Raw genomic sequence first — 27,786 nt, 5'->3', positions numbered from 1 at the left:
CTGGGCCTTGCCTGGTGTGGAGCTCCTGCTGGAATGAAGACAACATCTCCTAGAAACTGTACAATAGCCCAGCCTTGAACTCCATACTCCTGATGAAGACGTTTTCTCAGCGATCGGTCCAAGTACCAGCTCTGATCATGGATGGGATCGTGATCCACAGGGTTTTCCTGACCTTGTTCTTCTGCAACCTACAAAATCACAAGATGACAGAGATTATAACCCACCAGGCTCACTGGACAAGCTGGCTTCTCTGTGCTACTCCATCTGCATGCTTGCTCTGGATGGTCGGGTGTAGGAGTTACACAAGGAAAGGTTTGGATTCTTCCACAGTCCTTGGGTTTGACAAGGACACACACACTGTCTCCCAGTTCCACTTGCTTCACAGGTAGAAGAGACAGATAAAAGAAAGGCAAGCAAACCAAATTTGTGAAGAAAGAAGGGCTAAGCGTGTTCAGAGTGGGACCAACACTTATATTGCTATAGTCTGTCTGTAAAAACTACAGAGTGTAGTTCAGGAGGTGTCTGCCCAGAGTCCAGCATTAGTCAGTGTGCTCACTGACCTAAACAGAGGATACGCACTAGATTTTCAGGAGAAACAAGGCAGCACAACAAGTACTTCAAAAGAGAAATTTGAGAGGTGTGGGGAGAAAATATTTGTAAAAAGTTGCATATAAATTTTATTTGTTGTAGCAATCATTTGCACCCAGGGCTGCAGCACAAAGTCTCATTTGGGAGGAGATGAACAGATTGGTTCTGCTTCAAGACAAGCTGCTGAAAAGCCTCATGCCTGCAGAAAAGTCTGCTAGAAGGGACTGAGAAAAGGTGTGAGAGACAGATGTCAAAACTCAACATGCCAATGCTTAAAAATACTTGATAAAACATGATACTGCATAAGATTTGTTAATACTGACCAAATCTGCTGAAGCCTCTCAGAGCTTCTGCCCAAAGAGAGCACTCAGGCTGAACAAGGCCAACAGTTGTTCCTATCACCCCATTCATCCTTTTAAACATCACCATAACAGCTCTTTCCACTTTTAGAAAGCCAAAGTTCCAGAATTCACATCACCCAGAACTCTGAACCACTTCTGGTGAATAAAAATACTGAAAAAAAGCCCTTTGGGATGTCATCTGACATCTCTACTAAACCTTTAACTCCTATGAAAACATCACCCAAATTCCTCATGCTTCTCCCTTAATTCAAATCTTGTATGGAAGAAAGAAGCAGGAAAAGGAAGAAAACAAGGAAGAATTTTATGCAGAACATATTCTTCTGACATTTCCTAAGAACATCTTGCATGTATCCTTTTAATAAGGATCTGGTTTAACATTAAACTGTGTTTTAGCTTAAATCTAAAACAGCTTTTTTTTTTTTTTTTTCATGACATAACATTGTTACTTGTGCTGTAAGAAGTGAAGGAAAAAGCAGGGTGGTTACAATCCAGGGTAACTTCAAGCTTGACCCCTCCTCAGCTCTGACAAGACTTATGGCACATAAATGTGGATACACTTGGATACAACTCAGCTCCATTTGTTTCCAGAATAACAAGGACAGGAAGAAGAAAAGTCCAAGGACACATATTTGCAGCCTACCCAGAGAGAAAGGGGGGGTTTTCAGAGCAAGTAACTTACCTTCTTGAGGAATTCCCTGATCTTCTCTGTATCTTTAGCAGCATAAATGTGCCACAGAGCTCCAGGTTTTTCTCGACCTTCAGTAAAACGCTTAATTGTCAATTCATCAGAGTCCCCATCTTGGATGGTTTTAAGCACTTCTGTTGGGATTAAACACGAGCAGTTAAACTGAAGGACTCTCCTTCCAAGCACAGAAATAACCCTGCCAGAACACAAAGACTTTACCTTCTTCTTGATCAGCCTGGCCTTTGGGGATTCCCACATAAACCATAACATTAGCTGCATCAGACACATCCAAATGGAGGTTTGTTGTGCCATATTTTCTATCTTCTGGTGTTATTAAGCCTGAAACAAACAAAAAAGTAGCAGGTACATTAGTAAAAAAATGCCTTACAGCCCTCTCAGCAACACTGTCTAAAAAAAAAGACAGTTTTTACTTTTAAAAGACAATTTTTACTTTTATGGGGAAATTATTCTGATATTTACAGCAATATACTTTATATTCAGGACCCTGCCCCATCTTGTGTCTTCCTAAGGGATCAGTTTACAGGATGACACACTGGTGTGTATCTATACCAAGGCCTGCATGATATATAAAAATCCTGTTTAAGTCCTGCAAGACAAGAGTTTCTGTACCAGTTTAGAATAAAGCATTCTCAAAACCAGTCACTCTTCAAGGCAGATGCTGCCACATTTGGGGGCCACAATCTCTTTACTGGCCATGATCCCACTAAAATTTCAAATGTCTTAATTGACAGCATATGAACAAACCATGGAAAGAACTGCTCAAGAACAGATTAAAAATTAAATGATGCAGCCCTGAAAGGAAAAATAACAAAAATTAAACTGCCAGAAGTAGCAAAACAATGAATACACATTGACAGCTATAGGAAGGAGAGGCCATGTATACACTTGGAACAAGCTGATTGAAGATTGGGAATAAATATTATTGTCTTGAAACCATCTGGACAAATAAAGATTTAACAACATGATATAAAGCTCTGGACATCAGTAATACCTATAAGTGAGCCAAAATTTGGTTTTCAGATCAATGAGATTAATCAAATTGTCTACAACAGCCAGGATTCATGTAGTCTACAGGAAATTTTAGTTTCAGTGTGTGGTGGATGTGACCTTTAGAGTGAAAGATCCCTTACCATAGGCATTGTACATCTTGGGGCCCAAATCTGGTCGTACAAAATAGTTGGGAAGTCGAGAGGCAAGGTTGAGCTTCCCACCCCTCCGAGTGTATTCTGGCAGTGGAATATTTTTCATCAGATCATCAAACCTAAAAGTAACACAGCACAATTTAACGTTAGGAACTGATAAAAAAAGCAGATTAAAACAGACTGCAACCAAATCTTTCTCCAGTCAAGAAGCTGTACTTGTTCCCTAGGGGGTTGACTGGACAACATGAAAAAGCACAACACAGGAATATAGCAGACAAACAAATCTAACTGCTCTGGTGTAATGCTATTTCCTTGTGTAATAATCTCTACTAATATAGAATAGAGTCAGAAAAACAGGTCTGGCAAAAAATAAACTTCAAATGCACTTTAGATTGAAAAACTTCTCAGGCTTTCAGAAAGCTTCCAATGATTACTAAATTTAGGTATGCACTTTATTTGGCAATAAACACAATGAACTGCACAGACATTTATCATAAGACTTGTTTAGCATTTGTAGGTATGTCAGGCATCTCCAAGAAACAAAATGGTTCACATGTGACCAGCTGCTTCTCAAAGGTGAATGAAGCAGGTGGCAAAACTTAACAGTATTCCTACATGACATTATTTCAGAGGTGCACCAGACAAATGCTGAGCTTTGTAAACTCCTACCGAGAAGGCATCATGTCTCTGAAGTCTTCTCCTGGGGGCCAGTCCTTTAGCTTCAACACCATTGGCTCTCCTTCTTCTGTTCTCAGACGACCTGTTGTCAAATATTAGCAAGTTTTATTTTCCAAGAGTTGTACAACTCAAAATACAAAGAATAAAGACAAATAAATGCTCATTTTCAAATAAAGTCACAGCTTTTCACAGTTTATTTTCAAATAAACTTCACAGCTATTTACATAGAACCAAGGACATACAAGCTCATCTGATACCACAGTTGGGTATTACTGCTGAGACAGCAGATTGCAGCCTTTACCAGCAGCTCCCCTACCAAAGAACTTCCTACAGCTTAGCTCAGGCATCTGTGTTGTGTTTGAGGTGAGAGCAGTTGATGACAAAGCAAAAAGATCAAGTAAAAGAAAAGAAAGGTGTGAGATGTCCAGCTCCTACTCCTCTCACCCCAAAGTCCCAACTTCCCTAAGTTTACATTACACAAACAGATGAAACTCTGTAGCTCAGTTCACCTCCCCCAAACCTATTTCTACTCCAGATAACTTTGGTTCCTTAGGAACAAAAGGCACCTGAAGCTTGCACCAACAGAACCCAATTACCTTGTGAGCATAACCCTACACAGGGTCCTTTATGTTTCACTCAACTGGGAAAAAAAAGCTGAGAGGTGAACCTGCTTGATAAGGTCCCAAACTCTCAGAATGCTTCCCCACAAGACTAAGGCAGCCAAACCTCCCCAGGGCTGACAATTTCTATACAATCCACAACACTCTAGGTATACGTGTTGAGAATACCTTGCAGATAAACTGCCCAGAATAAAGGAAAAGCCTGGAAACATCCTTTATGCTGCTTAATGATAGCAAATTTGTGCTAAGGAAAGATTATTGCCACTGAATATTTTACCTATTGGAAAAAAATTCACAGTACTTACTTGAAATATCTTCAAATCCATCCCAGAAATCTCCTACAGTTGCTCCAGTGATGATTTCATTGGTCCTGCAGTTAACCAGATCTACTTCCTGCTGGCCAAACTCCTTCCTAAAGGACTCTGGTCTCCAGAGGTCTGCATTTAATTTGTGATGAACTCCTGACACCATTACAGGCTATAAAAAATAATGTGTATTTTTAAGAATTTTTCAAGACCAGAAATTCTAATTCCAAACAGAATAAAGCATCAAATGTACTGAACATCTGAACACAGGCACTTTGTTAACACTATTTCCCAAACTAAATGCTCATCCTGCCTTGCCAGAATTATGCCATGCATATGATCATTCTTTATGTCAAGATATGAGGCAGCTTTTTATACAGTGCACTAAGCTCAGCAGTGTGTTTAGAAACTGATTTCCCACAGAAAAATATCTTTCTACCCAAGGATCCAACAGTGTTCATGCAGTACAGCTGATGAAGGTTTAGTGTTGCTTATCAGTGCACCAAGTTTGTCCCTGCTCTTCAGTTAAAGGGCAAAGCACATGAAAATGGGAAAAGCAGGAAAACCTAAATACCTGTCCCTGCTTCCAGCACTCCCTGAAGACATTCCAGTTACTTTCATTGTTGGGATCTTGAAGACACAGCAGGCGGTTATCACACAACCAGTAGTGAGGGGTATCAAAGCCCATGATTGTGGGTTTGATGGTCAGTCCTTGAGGTTTCTTAGGCAAGTCTGTAACAGTTCTGTTTTGCACCAGGGAAGCAAAAATGTCATCAAGGATTTTGGGTGTACTCTTGAGTCCGTTGTCTGTCTGATTTATAAAAAGAAAGAACAACACAGTTGGTGCACGTTCCAATTGCCTTGTCCTGCAGTCTTGAAGTGATCTGTCACTTGACCTCAAAATCATGCAGAAAACCAAAAACCTTGCAGACTTTGCTGTCTAGAAACACACCATCATTAAAGCACCAATGCCACTTTGTCTGCAGCATTCTAGCATAGAAAGTTCTGATTTATATTTCACCAACATTTACAGAGAACCATGAAACAGAGCATGAACCAAGACTGTCTTTATATCAAAGAACAGAAATGCAGTTTCATCAAGGAACTCCCAAGGCCAGTATTTTACCCATTTTCAAGTCCTATACATAAGGGCAAACAAAGCCCAGAAACCTCTGAAGTGAACCAGTCTGCAAATGAGGTATGGTGATGATAGTCACCCACTGCAGTGTTTTTCCTTCCACCTGTAACTTCTTTGATGCTTCTCTTTTCAGTCTACTGGGCAGGCAAATCAACGTGCCTGCCAGACACTGCCTAAATAAATTCATCTGCTTTATGACTTGGTTTCCACTCCCTCAACAAGCAAGTCTTGATGATAGTACCACTAAGCTACTACTCCAGAATCAAGGCACTAACGTGATCACTTCAGCATAGACAGACTTCTTCCCAAATTAAGACAGACATTTACCCACTGTGACTAATGCCTCTTTCACAGGTTCAGTCACCTAAGCAAAATCAAATCAAACCTGTAAACCAAAGTTTCTCATATACCTTTCCTCCAGAGGAGTTGAGCAGATTCCGTAAGAAGCCAGAGTTATTGTTGCTCACAGGTGTTAATATTGCACTGTTGAATGTCTGCAGGGCTGCAGCAGGCTTAGCCAGACTGGGGAGTGTCTGAAGAGGTTTATTTTCATTCTTTGAAATAGGTATGGGGAGTTTCTCTGAAATGAAGAAAAGAGCACCTCTGAAAATGAAGTAAGGATTCTGAACCATGAGAAGTATATGCTCTGAATTTTTATTAAGACAAGGTGGTCCTATACACAAATATGTACATATATATATATATGTAATCTCATGTCAATACATGCAGATGAAATACTCCTTTCATTGAAGTTCCTTCAATCCTACAAAGTTTTTGAAATCACACATTTTTAAAACCCTATTCTCAAACTGAATTTTCATTGCATCAGTGGGATGGTTAATTCAGTTTTTAAAAAACAATGTGCTAACCCTACCAGTTTTTACTCACAAGTCACTACCAGGGACCAGTTTTGCAGCACAGGCACTGAACACCCATCCCAGCAGGCAGATTGTATCACTTCCAACACAAGCTACTGCTGGGTCTGAAATACATTTTTCTGACAAACAGCCATAAAAAGGGTTTAATCTTCACTAGTTCTACACTGCACATACCTTTGTTTTCTTTATTCACGTTTCCACTTGCTAGGTTTGACAGCCAGCTTAATGAAGGAGAAGTGTTTACTGAAGCAGTTTGTTTACTCCCAATTGCTGATTTTAAAGGAGAGTCCTGGGTAGTGACTTGTGGGCTCAGGACAAAACTGTTGTGTTGAAGGCTGGTCCTCTCTCCAGGTACCAAGTTCTGAAAAAAACAAAGTGAGAACTTGATTAGACACAAACACAGAGTACTTGGAAAAGGGAAGCAAGCAATTCAGACTCCTTCTTTCACTGGAAAAAGCTGGTTTGACCCTTCAGTAAATACCTGCCCTCCATAAGAGGTCAGCATTGCATCTCAGCACTGCCCAGAGATGAGGATCCTGCAGGATTCCTTAAGAGCAACCAACAGAATCCATCAACCCTCAACAGAAACACAGAAAGTGGAGTTCACCAGATGGATTTGTGGGGACTGCTTTGCAGTGCTCTCAGAGACAGCTGATGCTCAGACCAGGGCAAAGTTGGGTGATTTAGTTCAGTAGATTCCACTTAACACGTTGTGCTCCTAAATTTTTATCCTAAGAGGGCAGCAAAAGTCCTCTCACCTGCCAGGTCTAAAATACATCAGCTCATGAGCACAGCACCAGCCTGGGCAGCAAAACCCAAGCACAGGACTACTGTACATCTACTATTCAAACTAAATCCTCCTTGTTTGGAGATTCTAGGTATCAGACTAACCTGAACTACTTACTGCTTTGACCTGAGATTCCTGCATGACTGGCTGAATTTCCTTCCTTTGCTCAATTTTCAGTCAAGAAAGTATTTTCCACCTGTACCTATGTTATTTCATCTCCCAGTGAGTGCTGATGCTTGGTAAGGATTCCAAGAATGACATAATATGAAATGCTGAAAACTTTATTATATTAAGCTTATTCTCACACAACCAGTTGCAGTACCTAATTTGACATAGAGATGTTTAGATAAATATCAATGCAGCTGTGTGTCCAGGCTCACAGTGGAAATTGTGAGAAACAGAAGACTGAAGCTAGGTCAGTTGTAGGCTGATTTTTGAATCATGTAACCATCTTCCTCACTTTAAACACTTCACAGTATTTTTCATCTCTTCTATTGATTACCAACACTGAAATCAAGTTCAGCAAGCTTCTTACACTTAAAATAACATATTCATAATCTTATTTTTAGAATAAATATTCAGCATTATTAAAATTACTTAATCCAGATGATTATTTGCAAGATGTTGCAAAACTAAGCCATTAATTTGTGCTGTTTTCAAATGCAAAATAAATGCTACATCCATTTACAAATAACCATACAGTAGGGGTTTGTGTAATGTAATGAGCAGCACACTTTCTACCAAGGTTCCCAGAGAAATTACTACACAGTTCCACACTACTCCAGCCCTCACAATTTTACTCATGTTTAATTCTTTTATGATTCCCAGTGCTCTTCCACCCTACTTATTCTTCTAGATGCTGCATCTATTATGTCTCCAGGACCCAAGGGATAATCTAATCCTATTTTTGCTCCAAGAAACCTCACAGAGCATTTTTCAAGGATAGGTCACTTACTGAGGCAGTGTGTCAAAGCAATTTTCCCCCAAACTTAAACACCTGAACCAGAAAGATAAATACTGAATACAAGATTTTAACAAAAACCTACATGGTGGGGTTATCAGTAGTGTCTAGGATTAGCATAGCTACAAAGTCAACTACCATTGGCTTCAAACATTGGTAGTAGACTGAGACAAACAAATACAGAGTGCAAGACAATAGCAATACCTGTTTTGAATCCTCCTTTAGAGTTGGCTTTGCCAGTGCCTTGAACTGCTTGTTTGCACAAGGACAATTGGCTTTTATTCCCCATTTTGTTCTTACTGAGTGAACAATATCACCAACATCATAGAGAGCTGAAGGAAGAGAGTCATAAGTGAGTTCATGTGTAAGCAGAATATCCAGCATTCAACAAGACTTTGAGAAGTTATGTATGCTATGCAGGTAAACTATAGTATGTGAACAGTTCATCATTAAACAAGAAGTTTTGCTGCTTCTTTGTAAAGGTCAAAGATCATAAATAAGTACCAACTACACAGGCTATTCCAGTCTTCTGACAATAAATACTAAGCTTTTACTCTATTAAAAATTAAAAAAAAAACCCTTGACTCAGTACAACAAAAATCTACAGCATTTTTGCAGCCCAATGAAATATTTAAAATACCTTTTCCAGGAATTATTTGTGTAGGCATTAGATTCTCTGGTTCATGTTCCTGCCCCTTCACACATTTAAACCAGGAGAAAGTATCTGAGTCATCATCTGTAAAACAAAACCATTCATTTTTTCATCTTTCATCCTCCTCTGGAAAGCTACCTATTTTACTATTCTTGATATACCAAACCACAGGTATGCATTCTCACCTTCATGTAAGCCTTTTTTCCTCATCCTGTAACAATCCACACACACACCAAAGCCACACTTAGAGCAGACCCAGTGAAGGTTGAAGATTGTGGTGTCACAGACATCACACATCTCCCGAACTCCACGCACTGCCCGCTTCCAGGCCACCTGTCCTGTAGGAAATGACACATTAGTCACAGCCTTGTTTATTAGATATAGACACATTAAAACACGGTAGTGATAAAAGACTCAGACTTGATTTTGTATTGGAACTCCAAAGCAAACCTTTGTTGTCAGATTCAAAAAAACAGGTCCAGAATAGAGTCTGTCCAATAGACCATTTTCTTAGGATAATCCTTCAACTTTCCAAAAGAGGATTAAAGAGCTTTTTGTCATCTTTTGCATGTAATTTCATATTTCAGTTTTCTGATTTTGTCTGTTCCCACTCCCATTCTTTTGTTTCCTCTCTGCAGCTTGATCTTGCCTCCTATTTCTGAAGATTTCCTTTTGGCACTTGGTGGCCAAGGAGCAATGAGACCTAACAAGCTCTTCTTTCTACACTGGTCAATCTTTTACTACATAACAGTGATAATTTCACTTGTGCTTTGCTACTAATCCTCTAAGGATCTCTCTTTAAGGAAGTTCTCAATTAATTTTCCCCTTACACTTGTTTGTTTTGTGGCCCTGCCTACCAGTCAGGTAACTCACTGGGGTAAAAGACAGAGAAGCTGATCCCAAGGCATACTGTGCAAGTACAAAAATATTCCTACATAAATGATGCCCTACAAAGTACTATTTGAACAAAATATGTTCACGTTCAGGAAAAGGTCAGTTTGTCAGAGACAGAATGTTTATTAAAAGGTATTGTTTCAGCTCAACTTTGCCAAGAGAGGTTTTATCATTACTTCAAATCATGGTGGTTCATGTGCCAACTCAGTGAGCACTGTTTCCCCAGATTGTTCAAAGAAGAATGAGTACCTAGACTGTAAATTACTTATTTCCCACTCAGGGTACAAAATATATCCTTTGTTTTAATGAAATTGATTTCCCTTACTCTCACCAGCCAGGGCAATAAATAATCAAAGAGGAATTGGTGACATTTTTGCTCCTTTTACACCAAATCTACACCTCACATGTGTCTGGGTTTTTTTTTTTATAAACAGATGATTCTGGTGGGTATGCTAACTGATTTATCCTCTGCTATTAAAAAATGAATTTCACTCAAAATTTCATCCTTCTGGAAGTGGTTCAATATTCTTTGTTCCTCTTGCTATTGATCCTTTGGCTCTCCAGGCCTGGACACGTTTCCAGTTCAAGAAAGAGCAGAGTTTGCAGCTCCCCAGTAATCCAGGGTAAAACCCCTCAGCACATTTTTCTGCAATTACCTCAAGTCTTCCCTCCCCTCTTAAAGGCATTCAAGCCTACTTCAGGTTTTTTTCTTCTATTCACTCACCCTGGAGTGAGTGGTAAACTGAGATGAACTTTACACAATGTCAATACTACCCAAATGCAAAAGAGATTGGGTAGACAGTCTTCTAAACTACTGGGTCTCAGTCATGTAGTTATAATCCAAAAAACAAACATAGTTTTAAGAGTCATTCTACTCTGAGAAGCGATGGTGCAAGATGACAGCTTTGCCCATCTGTCTGCTCATGTTTGCTACAAAAAGGTTCTGATGTGGACAGAAAACTGTGAGGATGACAAGTTTGCTCTACAGCCAGTTACCCCCTCAACAAAGCCCCTCTGGGTCTGTTCCCAGTAGGGCTTGAAATTCCTTGAAATGGTCCTACTGGAAAATTTCAGGTAGAGGGAGAAATTCTTTATTGATATCAGGATTAGGTCCCTTTATGCAAGAACAACAGAACAGAACCACAGCAACTGAACAGAATCTGTGCTATGAAAATGAAAGCTGTATTTCATTTACATGCTAAGAATAAACTGCTCTCAGGTGCCTGCTGTTCTGTTTATTTTTTTAACACTGTTTCTCTGCAACAGGAAAAGTAATTTGATAAATTGAGAAGTCTTCTGACAAAGAAGGATAGAATTACTTTTCCCTTTTGCTCTGCCTGTGAGCAAACAGTTGCTGACACTGGTTCACACTGGATCTTAACCATTAACTGAGAGGGAAACACTGAAGTCTTGTGTTGCTTCCAAATGCATGCAATATCTTTTCATATAGACAAGAAGCTTAAAGTTTCACATGAAGATATTAAAATACACGTTATTTTAATAAAAAAACTTACTGTGTGGTTCAATTGTAGACATAACTTCCTTCTCAGATATCACTAGCTGACAGAAGTGATCTCCAATGTTGGCTAGAATATACTTTGCTGTGTCAAGATCCAGACCCACAACATTTTTTGATAAAGGCAGCCATAAGCTAATAGCCTCAGGGTCATATTTATTTGGAGTTAAGAAACCTTCTTCACGCAGTATTCCATGCTTATTAAACTGCAACCTGTGAAAAGAGGGGAGAAAGGAATAAAACACATCTCTTATGCTTTGTTAGTTTATACTGATCTCAGTGAGTTAATGTGGGAAGGAACTGTTAACATCTATAATGACTGCAACAGACATGGGTAAAAATACTTGTTATGCTAAAAAACATGTTAAAAAAATTAAAATCCAATCTCAAAACAATTCTTTTTTGCAGTAGACTTCCTAAAGATTTTCATTCACACAAAACCAAATCAGGTTAATGTAATTTTAAAATGTATGGGCATCACTGAGGAGATAGCACTAAGTATTTAATTCAGTATTTAAAACTCACAAGAGATATTAGAACACCATAAAATCCACCTCAGTTATAATTAATCTGGAAGTAGCTGCCAAAAATGTCTAAAATTTGAGTAAGCTATTCTTATGTGATTCAGAGCAGGTAGAAAAATCTGTGGTTTTAGTAGCTTATAAAATAAAAACCATTAAGAGTCCTACTCATGTTTTCAGGAACCTTTTTACTAAATGCTATAAAGGGGAAGTTGATTTCTGATGACAACATGTGCTCACTATGTGTTAAGTATGGCAAGAAAACAAGTTAGCATCTGGCATCCCCAGACAAACATCATCTTCAAACTTTGCAGATTTCATATTCAATAAAAAGAAACAGTTCCATCAGCTCCAACTTCTAGACTGAAGGACTTAACTGCTTTGAACTGCACTGCATGTCTGGATTTTCACTTGGAGAAGATGAATTAGGATAGTATGTTGTTACTCTGGCCTCACCCATTTTTAAGTACTTTAATTAATGTCAGATTATTCCAAGATTTCCTAGTAGTAAAACAGTAAAATCTCTAATCCAAAGTTAAATAGCAGATAAGCAGCACTTTTTTTTTAAGCCTTCAACCACAAAATGGGCTTGGGGGATGGTCTTGCAGAAAAGCTTGTGTTTTTTTTTTTTACCCTACATCCTTTGTAACCTTTCTGCTTTTTGTTTTCCCTCCTCAGAAGTTTTTCAGGTCTTAGCTTCTTTTTATTCTACTTAGAAACTCAGAAGAAAGTTATGCCTCTGAAAATCAGGAGGAAGATTGAGAAAAGTAAGCTCCTCATCTCCATAGTGACAACTAATATTTTTGCTTTTCCTTCCTCTCCTTAAACACAACCCAAAGTTTAAAAGGCTGTGGGGGGAAATCAAAAGTGTGCAACAACATCTGGACATGAGATCAAAAGGTTCATGGAAAAAATTTACACAACTTGAAAACACAGGAAAGGAGGTGTTAAAAACAAGCCAGACACTGCAGTTTGACAACATCCACCCTGGGCTTAGGTATAGGCTTCAAGTGACAGCTCAACAGCCTTTGAAAGGGTTCCTCAGGGTGTGTTAAGAGCTACAGAGGTAAAACATGAACAAACCTTGACTCTTCCACTCAAGAGCTGGGCTCTGGGGGCTGTGGGTGGGGATCTGAAGCTGCAGATCAGGTTTGGAAAAGCAGCCACCACTGCAGTCACCAGATTTTCCTTCAAGTTGCTTTGCTGACCCTTCCCTCCTCCCTGAAGCCCAATGAGTTGTACTGGTTAAATGTTTCTGTGGCAAGCTTAAAGAAGTGGCACAAACTCTCAAGTGTGAAGTGGAACAAAGAATGGAGCAACACAAGGTAAATTACTATTTTCCTCACTACTAATGCATGACTCCAGCTGAAAGCTCTTGGCCACTTAGAGCAACTCTTCCACAGCTGTGGGAACACAGCTAACATTTCATGTGTCCAGCTGCTAAACTCTGGGAGACGTGCATGGAATCTCCCCTCTCACTACTACCTCCAATGCTATTGAGTTGTAGCACTCCAACTGAACTCATGTTATCCTGCTGGCACCCTGCCCAGAACAGCAAAATAAAGAGCTCAGAGTCCTGCCAAAATATTTTCTACTCAAATGAAGCAGTTATAAAATTTCTAAGAGCTAAAAAACCACAGGCAACCTCTCATTAGTTAGGTATATTAGCCTTATAGCTTAACAGCTATACACTGTCATCTGGCAGTTTTGAACCAGAGACCTAAATGAGACCACTTTGACCAAATGCTTTTTCATCTGTCCTGGAAGACAAAGAGCCATGTTACAGTGTGCACACAACAGCCCCCCTTTCAGAAAAGGGGAAAAAGTCAGATGTCCAACTGGGACATGAGTGATGTTATCCATATGTAAAGAGTATCAAGGGTGATGTAAAACTTGTTCTTACCTTCTGAAGTGAAAGAATCGACAGAAGACAGTGGACTCTCTCTGCTCTTTGTTCTTCCTGTAGCTGTCCAGACGACATTCCCTGCACTTGTGCAAGTGAGGAGCAATATTATTGCAGGAACCATCCTGGACAAATGCTTCTCCACTTTGCTGCAGCTTCTTCACTTTAGCAGCATCTGCTAAAATTGACTTGCGAACTATGACTGGAGGGAAGAGCAGTGCAGATTGGACAAGCTTCAGTTTCTCATATAAAGGTGCAAGTAAATGTGTTTTACTTAAAGATCCACATCAACTCTTCCATGGATAATTTACATCACATTGAATCAAAGTTATGCTAAAATATTTGCAGTTGGCAGAAACATCTTTTCAGGGCAGGAGAAACTTTAAGCTCTAGTTCCACCTGAGTCAGTCTGGAGACCCAAGTTGAGCAGCTTTAGCTCCTCCACAGAGGAACATTTTGCAATAGTATCTGCTTATGATTAAAGTTTTTCAATACCTCAGCAGACCAGAGCATAAAGCAATCATATTTCACAAGTAATGAAGACAGAAGTACAACTGGGTCATTCCTCAGCCCTGTTTCCACCCTTCACAACACAATGTATTTCAGAATCTTACTATAATAGTTGCCAAACAGCCCTTTTCCTCCCACACTGCAGGTGAGGCCTAGCAGGGCACAGCAGTGTCTGCTCAGCTAGCTCTGTATCTGTGTTAATTATGGAATAGCACATTGTAATCCTAGACCAAGCAACAGGAGATTGGAAAAAAAGGAGAGGTGGGTGTGTAGGGAGATCCCCAGAACCCTGAATAATCAGCTATGCTGCCTGGCACACAGCACAACACAACATCAGAAGTACAGCTCCCTAAGCAGCCACAGCCTTTTCCATTCTGTCCCATGTGGAAAACTTGAAGAGCTCACCAAGTGGAACTGTGTCACAGAAAACACTGAGACAAGGTGAGCTGTTTTAAGGTGTGGTGATTTTTGAGTACTTTTTTTTTGGTTGGTTGGGTTTGTTTTTTGTTTTTTTTTCTCTGTTTTCAGAACAGTTATTAACACAGACCCTCTTGAACAAAGCTTTAAGAAAGACTTTCATCATGCTAATAAATTTAGGACAATTGCTCAAAAATTCTGTCTCATGCCATTTGCACTCCAAACAGAACCTTGTTTTTGTAACTCATTTTGTCAGGCTGTTCTTGCATACAATTAACAACTTCTGTCTAGAAAGTAATGACTAGTCCTTTATCAGGAAAGGACATTTTCCTCAGACCTATTGCTTTCTTCTTGTAAAAGAACCCACAAATGACTCAAGTTCCAGATTGACTCACACAACTTAAATTACTAATTTTGTGTGCATTACAAAGGTCCTACTTGTATGTAGTTACACAGAAACTACAAGGGCTTTCACAAGACAGGAAGTTTTAAAAATACTTACTATTATCCTGGACCTTGGCACTTCCAGTCCAAAAGCTTTCTATTTCACTTCTGTCATACAGAATCTCATTTGGATTTCTTTTAATAAAAAATTCCATTTCTGTAAGTTCATCAATCTTTCGTTTGTGTCTGTTCTGGCTATTGCAATTGCTTTGTGATTTAATTCCAGCCTCAGCAAAAGAGAGAAGATGAGCATCTGAGGTTGAGGGTCTGCAATCTAAAGTCCGTTGCAGTTCCAGAGTGGTGCTGACTCTTGGTATTGCTATGGAAGAGTTACCATGTTGCAACTGCTTTACAGAAATGCAATCTTTTGGAAAGTTTGTTGTGGCCTTCAGAAGAGGTTCATTCTTATTTTTCAGGTTGGTTACTTTTTCATCAGTCAAAGGGGAAGATCTTGAGGTCATCAAAGAGGTACATTTACCACTGGGATCATTAGGATTTTGTATTTGTTCTTTAGATATAAACCCTACTTTAGGAAAGGCTGTCAGATCTTCCTTCAATGGTTTCATTCCAGGATTAAGACAAGAAGGATGAGTTTCTGGCAAGCTTCGTCTGCATGTGCTGAAACACACAACGTGCAAGAATTAGACAAAGAAAAGTGTCAAACACATCAGGGGATCAGCTGCTCAATCTGGTCACATTTCTTTCTTCAACCTTTAAATGATGGACTTTGAATTCTGATGCTCTAAGACTTCAGATTGTGGGAGGTTAAGTAGGTTTGAGGGTTTTTGGGTATGATTTTTTAAAGAGCTGGAGAGAATGCTAACTCTATACATGCATGTGGCACACACAGATTTATGTACTGCAGCTACTCCACTACCTTCTCACAATGAAACAGTTGCTTTCTCCTTTTCTCATGCAACAGCTGCATTAACAAATGCATTTCACTTGTATGTCTGTGAGAAGATTCTTTGTGCCTGGCACTACAAGCACCTACAAAACCTATACCACTTCTTTTCAGGCTAACATACAAAAGCTGAGTTTTCCTGTCACACTATTTCTACCATTATGTTCATTTTTGTGACAAAACTGGATGTAAAAAAGTTTAGACACTGGTGTTAGACAGAAATATAACTGAGGACCTGTACTTGACCTGCAGGAAGCCAGCACACAGGACACCTGAATGTGTCCTGTTTGTCTTGGGGCAGGGAAGGAATGAGTTTCACAGGAAGTGGGAACTGCACCTATGCAAAACCCGTCAGTTTTTAATGAAGCTGTAACATTGGCTTGTGACACTGAAGGGCAACAACCTCAAATGCAGGATAAAAAATGTGGCATAAGAAAATTATCTATCCAGGGCAATTAAGTTTAACACTTTTCTATGCTAATATTACAGACTAGTTACTGCAGTTCTTTAGGATGACCTCTAACTTTGTTTTATTAAGAACTGGAGTTCTTTTTGGAGGGAAGAAAGACTGCATAAGCATACATTGGGTCCTTACCCCTGAGGAGTTTCTGCACCAAGGTTGGGTGGTGAGTTAGCTGGCAGGGGCAGGCCTTGATGCCTTTGGTCTTTATTTGCAGGAGTACATCCTAGCAATGCTTCACCAAACACTGTTGGTACTGACTGCACAGGTCCCTGACTGGGAGAAACCTATAAGAGAGGTTTTAACAGAAAAAAAATCAGATTAACAAAAGCAATACTTTGGGTTCAATACTAAGCAATACTAAGGGTTCAGCTTAAATAGAAAAACACTGCCCTTCCCACTGTGTTTGATGACCATTCCTCACTCAGTCCATAAGATGGAAAGACCTTAGAGTATCCCTTTAAACATGTTCCATGAAACACTAGACACGTTAAGTCATTTTCTCAATAACTAACACCAAACTTTTTGGGAGGAAGGAAGGTGAATTAAGATGGAGCAGAGGTAGACAAAGCTCTGGTCTTCAGAACTGCCAGTACAATGATCTTACTATAAGTACTGCAGTAATCAGAATTCAGAAATAGCTTTCAGAACTCATCAGAAAAACACTGATGAAATTACAAGTGTGAAGTTGGTCTGACACCACTACCAAAAATCTACATGTGAACTTCCCTGTAGTGAGAAAACCTTTCTACCAGGATTCTAGCAAGTATTAAGTAGAAGCTGATTAAAGTCATGAGCCTTACAAACCTACAATTCTTTTAGGAATGCAACAGGCCTACCAAATTACCAAGGGTCTTTAAAAGCAGGATTTTTTTGTGGGACTCCTTCCTCAGCTCTAACATCCACATTCCACTCCCACATGCTCAACTTACTGCTGGAATTTACACTACAGATTCATTACCATCAACTCCAAAATATTTCCTTTCTGCTTTGGTATAACACAGCTGTCAGGCATCAACACAAGCTCTCAAAAAACACTGGGATTATTTAATTCCATATTGGAAATCAGAATGCTATCACGTACTAAATAAAACAAAAAAAAGAGTGCTTTGGCTTATCATTACCATGTATTCACATCCACCAATATCAGAGAAACAAACAGAGATTCTGTACACTTGTAACCATTTTGAGAAAATACTTGCAAGAAATTTCCTAGACTGTACAAAAGTGATAAAGGATCCAGTACTCTGCAGGAAGGCAGACCAGAAAATGAGAAGGAAATTGCTTCACTACTTTAAGGGAAATGGTGGTGAAACAAGCTATGGATTCAGATCACTACAGCTCTTCTGCAGGACACTTGGAATAGTAAATTTCTGCATGTATCCAGCAGGCTGCTCAATGGCTGAATATACAGAAAGCTAAAGATTGGCAAACTGTATCTGAAAGATGCTGAAGGTACTCAAGTGGGAGCTACAGAGACAACATAAACAGAGTCTGACTGCAGTGCAGCAGCTACCTCATGTTGGTTTGTTGCACACTCTTCCTCAGCAGTAAATACAAGACAGATCCCTCTCCCCATGGAGGAATCTTATTCCTGTACTTGCTACCCCATGCCAGACCTCTGTGAGTCCAGGCCTTTATAATCCACTCAGCACAGGGACTGACTGCACAGAAGCCAATGACCAAGAAGCAACAAAACAAAAGACAACTCCTATCCCAACACCAATGTACAGCTTCAAAAGGCTACCTGCCTGAAATGCAGGTTTTGGTGTGAAATACTGGGGAAAAGAACTTAGGGAAAGTTTGAAGTACAAGAAAAAAAAAAGCCAAGAAAAAAAAAAGCCAAGAAAAAAAAAAGCCAAGAAAAAAAAAGCCAAGAAAAAAAAAAGCCAAGAAAAAAAAAAAGCCAAGAAAAAAAAAAGCCAAGAAAAAAAAAGCCAAGAAAAAAAAAGCCAAGAAAAAAAAAAGCCAAGAAAAAAAAAGCCAAGAAAAAAAAAGCCAAGAAAAAAAAAGACAAGAAAAAAAAAAAAGAGACAGGGAAAAAAAAAAAAAAAAAAAGAAGAAAAACCCCACAAACTTCAAGGCTCAGTAACTTTTCCTCAGATTATCACCAGGCAAGATGTTTTATCCATGCCTAGACAAGTTTCAAAGAACTCAACACACCCTCCCAGGGATTATATTTCTTATTTCACTTTCCCATCTAATCCTTTTTTAAGACTGTTCTGAGAAATGACATAACCATTACATAAGTCATATATAACATAAACATTACCTCAAGAGAGGATTTTGTGTGTTTAGCATCAACACTTCCACTATTCTCAGATGGCTTCCTTTTCACGCCCCCATTTTTTTTAGATTTATCTGGAAGAGGTGATCAAGATCAGTCTATTAATCACAATTATGCTGCTTAGTGTTTGAAGGACAAACAAGAATGGGTCTTACCACATTTTCCATTGTTCTCATAGATGATTTCAACATGAATTAACTCTGGATCAAGAGTTTTTAAAGCTGGAATCTTGGAAAGGAAAAAAACCACAGAAGCAGTTATGTAGAGAGGTGAAAGCTGCTGGTCCAATGTATTTTTCTTAGATGTTGTGGTATAGGCTTAGCTTAGACATTTAACTTCTAGGTTGCTTGAATACCAAGCTGAAATTACCAATATATTATTGTCACAGTGTCTCCGCATGAAAACACACAAACTGGTGCTTCAGAACTGTCTACACAGCTCAGAAAGCAAAGAAACCAGAATAAGACAAATTCTCACCCATTCTGTAAACCCATATCAACTGGTTCTTACCTCCTGACAGTTGACTTCTAGAGTTCTTGTAGCTGGATTACCATTGACAACAACAGCTGTGAACCACTGAGTGGATGGATCCAGGCTGTAAATTCTAATTTTTGAACCAATTATATTTTTTCCACCTTGAAAAAAAAAAAACAAAACACAAAAACACATAAGAAAATGGAGCTTCTGAAAAAGAGCATGAAGATCAGAGTTATAACATCAATTTGCTGATAGTACTGCATGCAAGATGCAAGTAAGCAAAACAGAAAACCTAGAGACAACTTCCATATAGCTAAAATCCAAAAAGCTTGACAAAGCTATGTTCCAATTGCCTTAGAACAGTTCAATTAAGTTTCCTGGAGGTTAGGACATGCAGTAGGACAGGCTGACCTCTGGGGCAGAGCAGTGGACATGGAAATGAAGGTTCAATGATTAGATGTGAAATTTTCCTCTTTACAGGATTGGAGGTGACAGCTCTAAGCTGCAATATTTACCTTTCCATAGAAGGTAAGCATAGGGTTACAAATGTGCTTGTATGAACCCAGTAATTAAGAATTTGAAGCTGGTAAAGGAAAATAATAATTTTAACTTGACTGAAAAAAGTAGTTTCTAGGTAAAGCTACTTGAAACAATAAGCAACTCAATAATTTCAGTGAGAATTGTTCCAAATCTGATCAGCACTTTTCACAAGTGCCAGGGCCAGACCATCTATATGAGCTTAAATGATCTACTCACACTTAAAAAGGAAATACTTCAAAACCTAAATTCCTGTAATCCTTCACATTTTGCATTCAGTGCTGTGAAGGAAAGTGGAATCAGTATCTTTAAAAAGCTTTTATCCCTAACTCTGTAATTTACACCATCACTGCAAAGATTTTCCTTTTGCACTGAGTATTTCCATACACTACAGACTGTGCCTGTACCTTGTACCAAGCGTGTTTCATCCAAGTGCTTCTTGACCAGAGCCTGAATTTCTTCATTAACAATTTGATCATCCTTCAGAGGAAGCCTGGAACTGTCCACATCCTATGTGAGAAACAGAAAAGTTAAAAAAAAAAATTTAGAAGTATAATGCTTTGATAAACAGACATAATATTAAGACACAAGCCAGTATTATTTCTTACAAGTCCATCATTTGTCATTTGGTATTTGAGGCAGACAGCATTTCCTTACCACTAATCTGGAACAACCATCAGCAAAAGTCAGACTTAAACACCAGCCAGGCAGGCTGGCTGTGGCTTTTGTTTTTTTAAATTGTGTAGAAACAGAAGTGCTGAGGTACTAACAGGCTGACTCCTGTTCTTACCTCTGCAGTCAAAGTAGTTCCAAAGAATTTTTATCAATATGGCGATAGTTGCTTTATAAAATCTAGAACTATAAAATCTAGAACTATAAAATCTAGAACTATAAAATCTAGAACTATAAAATCTAGAACTATAAAATCTAGAACTATGAAAAACATACATACATACACACACACACACACACACATATATATATATATATATATATATATATATATATATATATAAAGTGAGCTCCCCAGGTCCACTTCAACATTGTTCTGAAACCAATCTGCCCTTGCTTTACTCCATTGCTAATGAGCACCAAGTTTAACTGAACCATCTGTTTTTTAATTTAGGATTTTAAATTCTCAGAAGCAGCAATTTATAAGCAGTCCTGAGCAGATGTAAAGCTTTCTGTTTCTAGTTATGATAATGCCAAGATCCAGTCCATCTCAAGACACCATTACAAAATGCTCATATGAATGAAAATTGAGTCAGCTACACCCAAGTAATTCATAATTATTCAGCATTATGCATTTGTATTTTGAGGTTTTTTTCCTCCCTATTGTTATACAAGTCAACCTGATTGACAACATTTAGAATTCATTCTCAAATATAAAGTTTAGAACAAGTTTTTAATAATGGCTCAGTGCCATAGAAAAGGCTTTTTTAATTGTTGGGTTGGTTGTTTTCTCTCTCTCTCTTTTTTTTTTTTTTCCCTTTTTGGCCCAAGCACTGCTCTGTTATTTGTCAGAAGCAGAAGGCTCAAGAAAAAGGTGATATTCAAGATGCCAGGAAAGCAATCTTCTCCATTGCAGTCTTGAGATAAGACTTCTATGTACAAAATCTTTACTCTGTTGTTGATCCACCACAGGCAAGACAATAATCTACAAATCAAATTTAGCCTTAAGTGATTATTTTGTTAATTTGTAAAAAAAAGTTGTCTATTTGCTTACTGTTACCGAGTCAAAGTATATTAATTAATGATGGCACTACTAGAAGTCTCATCAACAGACTTCTATTACTAGTTTTATTCAAGCTGGTTAGAGGTGCTGGTAGTTTTCTGAGATGGTTAAATCATTTATCAGTAGCTGATGCTATTTTTTTTAATATTCCCCAAAATGCCTGTCCAGCCAGCCACAGAGGGCACCCATCTCTACATGATTTTCACTCAAACTTTTCTCTTGGTGCTCATTAAAGGAACTAGAATTCAACCACCTCCTTTACAGCATGCTTCACATTTGTTTAGGTTTAGAAGTGACTTGTTTCTATTAAAAAGAAAGATTTATTCCTGGCACCAGTGCAACTCATCATAGTAATGACAGTCATGGTCACAAGAACCAAGGAAAATTATTCCAGATTAACCCCCCTGTCAGCATGATGCAACTGCTGTCACCTGAGATGACTGCCCTAGCACACTCCCTCATCCAGCTCTCTTAAGTGATCATGTCCTGGATTATCTTCAAAAGGTTTTCATTCAAAACACACATTACATTCAGAACTGACATTTATGAGCTATGGCAATACACAACTACTCCAAGGTTCTGCCCATCTAAAGTTTGCATTTAGAATACATTAACTTGGCTTAAAGATAAAAAGATTTATCTTCTATCTTTATAATGCCATACAAGGTTACCTGGATGGGTGTCAAAAGGTCTTTAGAGAGAAAAACACATTTCTCTTCCCCGAGATAGCGTACTGAGACCAGGGATCCCAAACCAGCTTTGTCCACTAAGGATTTGTAAGTCTAGAAAAGGGATAAACATTTTCTTAGAACAGATCAAGATCTCATCGTTCATTTGCATTTAAAAAAAATCATTTTTGCATCTGTTTCTCTGTTAAGATACCACATCTACATCCAGCTCCTGAAACTAATCAAGTTTTTAATAACATTTCTAGTACATGACTAAAAAAGGAGCTACTGGACTACACTTTAAATTTCTTTCCTTTATTAGAATGAGTTAGGAATTCAGTTCAGGTGGCTGTCATTAACAGTCTCTAATCATTCACCTCAGCATGAAGAATTTACTAATATTAACAATTCTAATTGTGCATAGGTTAATGAAAAGCCCTCCTTATGGCTGATGGTGGGAATAAGTAGGATGTCAATGCAGGTCTGCTGCATGGCTTGCATTAAAATTCTCAAAATTGTAGCTCATGCAACATTGGTAATATACTGAGGCCTTAGTTTAGGTGTGGATGAGGAGCTGGATAGCCTCACAGCTGGTACTGCACTGCAGTAGAATGCTGAAGTTGTGTTCAGGTATACCAGACAGGAGACAAACATTCCCTTTAAAAGCTTCTGAACTCTTCCCAGTGTGTTCCAAGTTAAGTGTCAACCATCCTGAGAGTATGTGTTTGGGTTTCCAAAGGACTGACGAAGCAAAGACTTCTTTCTCTTTGTAGCTTTCACTTCAGTTAGGACAGCACTGGCAAAGGGCAGTAGAAGGAGCCCAAATCTCTCCAGGTTTGGGCATTACAAGCATTCTGCAAAGCAATTCCTCATCAGAGAGACACTGTCCCACATACTTGAATAAATAATTTTTGATCACCATGTAAATAAGTAATTGCACACTTCCCTTTTTTGATCCCTTCTTTCCTGTCTCATATGGTGGGAAGGGGCAAAAAGTCTTCTTTGCCAAGACAAGCTCCAGTACCATGTTTCACTTTATTTACATTGTTCTTTTACTAAATGGGCTTTCAAGTATCTGCACTGCATGAACCAACACTTCAAATCAAGAAGGAAGCTTTATATGTAGCAAAGACAAGTATGCAGTAAGAATTGTTTAGATACTTGGGAAAGGACAACAGCTACATTTAAATCAGCAGGTTTTCAGAACACTGCATCAGCAAAATCTACCACTAGAAATGCTGATACCAATGCACAGGTCAAAAAAATTAAGGATTCACTTCCTCTCTCATCCTATTTGGACAATCTTCCACTAAACATCTGCTTGCACGAGCTCTGCTTAAGAAAAATATCAGCTAAAATTCAGCAGGCTGAACTATACTGCATACTTTATATCTACACAAGATTATTAAATGTGGCCTATAACTTCAGTATAGCTAATGTTCTGCAAGTTTACATCATCATTTATTTCACAACTACTTTTATGAGTACCAATATCCAAAGTAGTCAAGTATTACTGGCTGAATACATTAAGAAATGTTCCAGGTTCACATCTACTGCTCATTTGCTAAGCCAGCCATGCTTGACAGTTACAGAAAGCTCAGTTCTCTGGCTGGTACTGCATAGCTCAGGTTTTTTCATATGCACAAAATCCAGATCTCTCAAATCATGTGACTGCTGCCTGTCACAGATAAGAGTCAATCAAATTATTTTTGTCTTGGATCAAGAATCACTGAAGAGTTAACAGTACTTGAGGCAGAGTAAAACAAGAATTTCAAATAAAAGTAAAGGCTATCCTTAGAAACCTATTATTTACCTTTTTTCTCTGTAAATGGCAATTTCATGAAAAAGGGAAGAAATACGAGACTAGAGGGAGAAGGAATTAACATTTTACAGAACAGTGGCTTGGGAGGGAAGCACAGTCATAAAAATACCTTCCTCTCTCTCAAGGCCCAGCACACCAACTCCAAATGCTTAGAAGCTCTGCTTTGCTCTAGCTGTACCAAGAGCTTTACTCTCCCCTCAGATCATATGCAAGATTACACCAGTGAAGCTGTACTTGAGAAATTCACCCTTACGACAACACTGTCCCTAGCAAATGGAATTGCAAAACCCAAATGAGTTACACCACACATGTACTTGCCATTGCAGGCCACTGGACAAGAGACACAGAACCTCCTTGAGATTTTCTTTCTGCCAGTACCAGCTTTTGCTCCACCAGAAATACTTTCATTGTAGGGTTGTAGACTTCTATCCATCTTCTCTTTTCCCAGGGCTCATCATCAAATTCTACACAAATCTACAGAAAGGAAACAAAAGTGCAGGAGTGACTAACCACAAAACTCACACATTGAACATGAAAAGGCATAAACACCAATTTCCTCCAAAAAAAATTAATTATAAGTACTTGTAATGCAAACATGACTACTGCCTTTCTGTCACACACTCAATAAATCCCTTCAGCATCCCAGGCTGACCTAATATTTTTGAGAGAGACTCAAGGTTAACCAGTTTGTCATCTTTACTGCTGTATAAAACACCAGTATTCCTATTTAATTTCATCCTTCCTATCTCAAGAAATCCTATTCTGCTCAAGCAGTTAAATGGGTTAATTCTGCCACCAGTGCATACAATCAGGGAAATACAAACATGCCCAGAACTCTAGAGGATTGTATACAGTAGTGGCACATGCACTCTCCATGAACTCTCAACTAGAATACTTATAGAATATTTCTGGAAAAACAGCTTGTTTAAGAATAAGAGTGCCAAAGAATAACTTAATTTATATAAAGTACATGGTGTGAAGGTCATTTGCTGCTTGCTTTTAACTTGTATTGATGAATCTCTGAAGCATCTACACAAACTTTTCAAGAGGAAAAGAGTCACCACACCATGGCAAACATATGGTGTGTTTGACTAGCTTCTCTGGGATATTATTACTCTTCTTTCATAGGCAGCACAAGATCAAAGGATTGGGAAAGACCACAAATAAAACTTTGCCTGAATACAGGAAATGGAATGCCTTGGGAGGGAACACTGCTCTCTGAAAAATCACTCCCTCTTCCACTAGTGATCCAGCCTAAATACACTTAGCTAATTTACCCTAACAGAAGAGAATCCTCAGTTGAGTGACTCTTAGGAACATTCCCTAGTGCTTAGCTTCCCTCTAAGGGGAAAGACAAGTAAAAGCATGCACAGAAAACAGCATTACCACAGACAGGAGTCATCAAACAAATGGGTGTAGAAATGAATTTAGCCATTTTGAGGTTCATGGAAGCAATGAAAGAGATAAGCAAATAACACAAGTACCAGAACCAGAACGGCTTGTTTTGTCTCTAGTATCAACACTGCACAAACAGGAAAACACAGCTGAGGAAATACTTTCAAAAAAGTAGTTGCCAGTCCTTCTATTTTGTATCTTTCTCTTGGTATTATACAAAAAGATTAATTCTACTCCTCTAGAGACAACCCCCTTCCCAATCCATTTTTATTTTAGGTCTACCTATAAATTACTCTTCCACAGAGCTGCAAGAGCGGAAAGGAGCTGGTGTGTATTTTGGTACAAAACCTCCTACACCTTGACTGGCTCCTTTGAATCTTTAACTTCTTCACTGGAGAACACATTAAGCCAATCACCTCTGACAGAACCATCACCCATTACAATGCTCACAGAGAAGCTTCCAACAGCACCTGCTCCTTCTCTTATTAAGTCCCAGAAAAGGCCCTTAAGAAGAGCCTTTTGCAGCAGCAAAGTCCTCCTCCTCACTCCAAGTATGGCATGGGCACAGCCCCCTTGGCCAAAGATGGAGAAAGCTCCACCCCTGCCACAGATCCACAACAAGAAGCTCGGCCTCTACCAACACGGGACTCTTCATAACAAAGTTTAAACTTTCAGTAAAGAGTTAGAAACACATTAATTTCTTCTTGTTTGACAAGGAGAAAACGAGTCTTCTGTTAATCAGAGGTCAAATAGTTCCCCTTGAGAAAAAAACAAACAAGGAAACAATTTTAATTGAAAGAGACCTTTAAAGGTCCCTTCCAACCCAACACATCCTATGATTCTACGATGTTTGCTGTAATAGAACAGCCTGACACCCAAGTCCCTTGTAGAAACAAATAAGGGGACTATGTAACAAGATACCGCTACTAGAATGGAGTTTTGTCCTTAGTGAGTACTTTGTACACTCTATTAATTGCCCAGACACGGTTGAATAGGTTTACTGACTACAGTTGCCAAGTAGCCCCTTAAGAGCTTCGAAGTCAAACTGTGAAAGTCCCTTGACTTCCACCCAAAACACGGTTAAGCTTGCAGTAATTAATTGCGTGTTTAAAAATCCTCTTGATAATCATTACGAGTGAGTGGCCGCCACACAATTAGAGGCAAATACATGTCTTTGGTCCATCTTCCAAGCCAGTGGAAGTACTTGTTCATTACCACCTACTTCAACAAGCAAAAAGAATCCCATGAACAATAAAAGTTTGATTTCACAAGCAACTGCAGTCTCTGGGGGAATAAAGAATCGTTTACAGCTGTTCAGGTCTTACATTACGTTTAGGAAACACGCAGAAATAAAACCTAGGCATAGCAGGTGCAATAAAAACTTGAAGTTTCCAAAATGCCGGTGGAAGGAAGAAAGTGTATTTATAATTAGCTGGAGATAACTTCCGGCATTAGTACAAGCTCACTGGGGGCTTTACCCAGAGGTGCACGTGTTTCCAAGCATGTTATGCACGCAAGTTGTCCAAGACCTCTCTGCCCCAACAAGAGCTTATATGTCTATGTATACACACACACCCACACCGAGTCTCCAGGTCACAGGGTAAGCACTCTCATTTTTAGAAAGTCTCTTTGAAAGTTCCAGGTTACCTTCAGGTCGGGTTTGGATATGTCCGTGTGTGACACCGCTCGGATCTTGCCTGACTTCCAGGGCCATTCCAAGATGCGATTGATGTCCCACGACCTATCCTCTTCCTCCGACAGGCTGAGGAACCTCTTCCCCACCAGCAGCGACCAGCTCCCCTCCAACCTCAGCACCATTTTAACTCATCGGGAGGCTTCCAGGGAGGAAAGCGACGAAGGGGCGGGGGGGGTAGTGGGGAAGAAAAACAAAATAAAATAAAATAAAGCGAAAGAGGCGATCAGCTGGAGGCCGCGGTCCCGGCTCGCCCCTCGCCCTCCCTTCCTCACAGGGGCCAAGGCGGGCGGGACCAGGGTTGTTTCCTTCTTCCTTTCCCCGTCCTCCGCCTTCCCTCCCCCGCTTCTGCTCAAGCCGAGCCCTCAGACATGCCCACAGGATGCTTCTTTGCCCACGGTCTTGTTAATCATTGCCTCAGTGGGGGTTGGTGGAAGGAAATACCAGAAGCTGCTGCAGTGCAGCTCCCAGTGATTTCCACCCGGGCCGGCCGCCACCCTGCCCCCGCGGCCTCTTTGTTCCCTCCCTCCGAGGAGCACGAAGCGGGTGGCGGTAGCCGAAGGGGAAGGCTGAGAAAAGAGGCGACCGGGCCAAGCTCCTTCCGGACGCCTCTCCGCCTCACAAACACCCCGCTCCCGCCCGCCTAGGCAAGCCCCCTCCAACAAGCCTTCCCCCTTTTGCCCTCACCTGCTTCCCACCCCCGGACCCTACCGCCGGTTCCCAGCCGGCGTACCCCGCGGATCAACTCGGCGCCCAAGCACTCGGGGCTCGGCGAACACCTCGCTT

At 39.6% G+C, this 27,786-nt stretch overlaps 1 protein-coding gene across 4 annotated transcripts in view; it reads right to left on the bottom strand.

Annotated features, from left to right (window-relative positions):
- The window catches only part of KDM3A (lysine demethylase 3A), a 29,233-nt gene extending 1,447 nt beyond the window's left edge, over window positions 1-27,786 (bottom strand). Inside the window, exons 1-24 of one of the 4 annotated variants that reach the window (XM_030450654.1) lie at window positions 27,688-27,786; window positions 26,955-27,142; window positions 24,231-24,386; window positions 22,094-22,204; window positions 20,095-20,197; window positions 19,184-19,308; window positions 18,829-18,901; window positions 18,659-18,747; window positions 16,522-16,673; window positions 15,081-15,640; window positions 13,652-13,853; window positions 11,226-11,440; window positions 9,003-9,155; window positions 8,806-8,901; window positions 8,370-8,497; window positions 6,592-6,778; window positions 5,950-6,119; window positions 4,976-5,212; window positions 4,402-4,573; window positions 3,468-3,558; window positions 2,787-2,917; window positions 1,855-1,974; window positions 1,630-1,769; window positions 12-188 (exon numbers count right to left, since the gene is read on the bottom strand). In XM_030450654.1, coding sequence (XP_030306514.1) covers window positions 12-188; window positions 1,630-1,769; window positions 1,855-1,974; window positions 2,787-2,917; window positions 3,468-3,558; window positions 4,402-4,573; window positions 4,976-5,212; window positions 5,950-6,119; window positions 6,592-6,778; window positions 8,370-8,497; window positions 8,806-8,901; window positions 9,003-9,155; window positions 11,226-11,440; window positions 13,652-13,853; window positions 15,081-15,640; window positions 16,522-16,673; window positions 18,659-18,747; window positions 18,829-18,901; window positions 19,184-19,308; window positions 20,095-20,197; window positions 22,094-22,204; window positions 24,231-24,386; window positions 26,955-27,125 — 3,759 coding nt within the window. In that variant the 5' untranslated portion in view covers window positions 27,126-27,142; window positions 27,688-27,786. Of the gene's footprint in view, window positions 1-11; window positions 189-1,629; window positions 1,770-1,854; window positions 1,975-2,786; window positions 2,918-3,467; window positions 3,559-4,401; window positions 4,574-4,975; window positions 5,213-5,949; window positions 6,120-6,591; window positions 6,779-8,369; window positions 8,498-8,805; window positions 8,902-9,002; window positions 9,156-11,225; window positions 11,441-13,651; window positions 13,854-15,080; window positions 15,641-16,521; window positions 16,674-18,658; window positions 18,748-18,828; window positions 18,902-19,183; window positions 19,309-20,094; window positions 20,198-22,093; window positions 22,205-24,230; window positions 24,387-26,954; window positions 27,143-27,275; window positions 27,298-27,687 lie in introns of those variants that run through there. The other 3 variants (XM_030450657.1, XM_030450656.1, XM_030450655.1) reach the window with 3 other exon arrangements.

The sequence above is a fragment of the Calypte anna genome, chromosome 4B (genome assembly GCF_003957555.1).
Source record: "Calypte anna isolate BGI_N300 chromosome 4B, bCalAnn1_v1.p, whole genome shotgun sequence".
In the NCBI taxonomy this organism is placed as follows: domain Eukaryota; kingdom Metazoa; phylum Chordata; class Aves; order Apodiformes; family Trochilidae; genus Calypte; species Calypte anna.
Note: the sequence above shows the minus strand (reverse complement) of the source record. Positions and strands in the feature narration are given on the sequence as shown.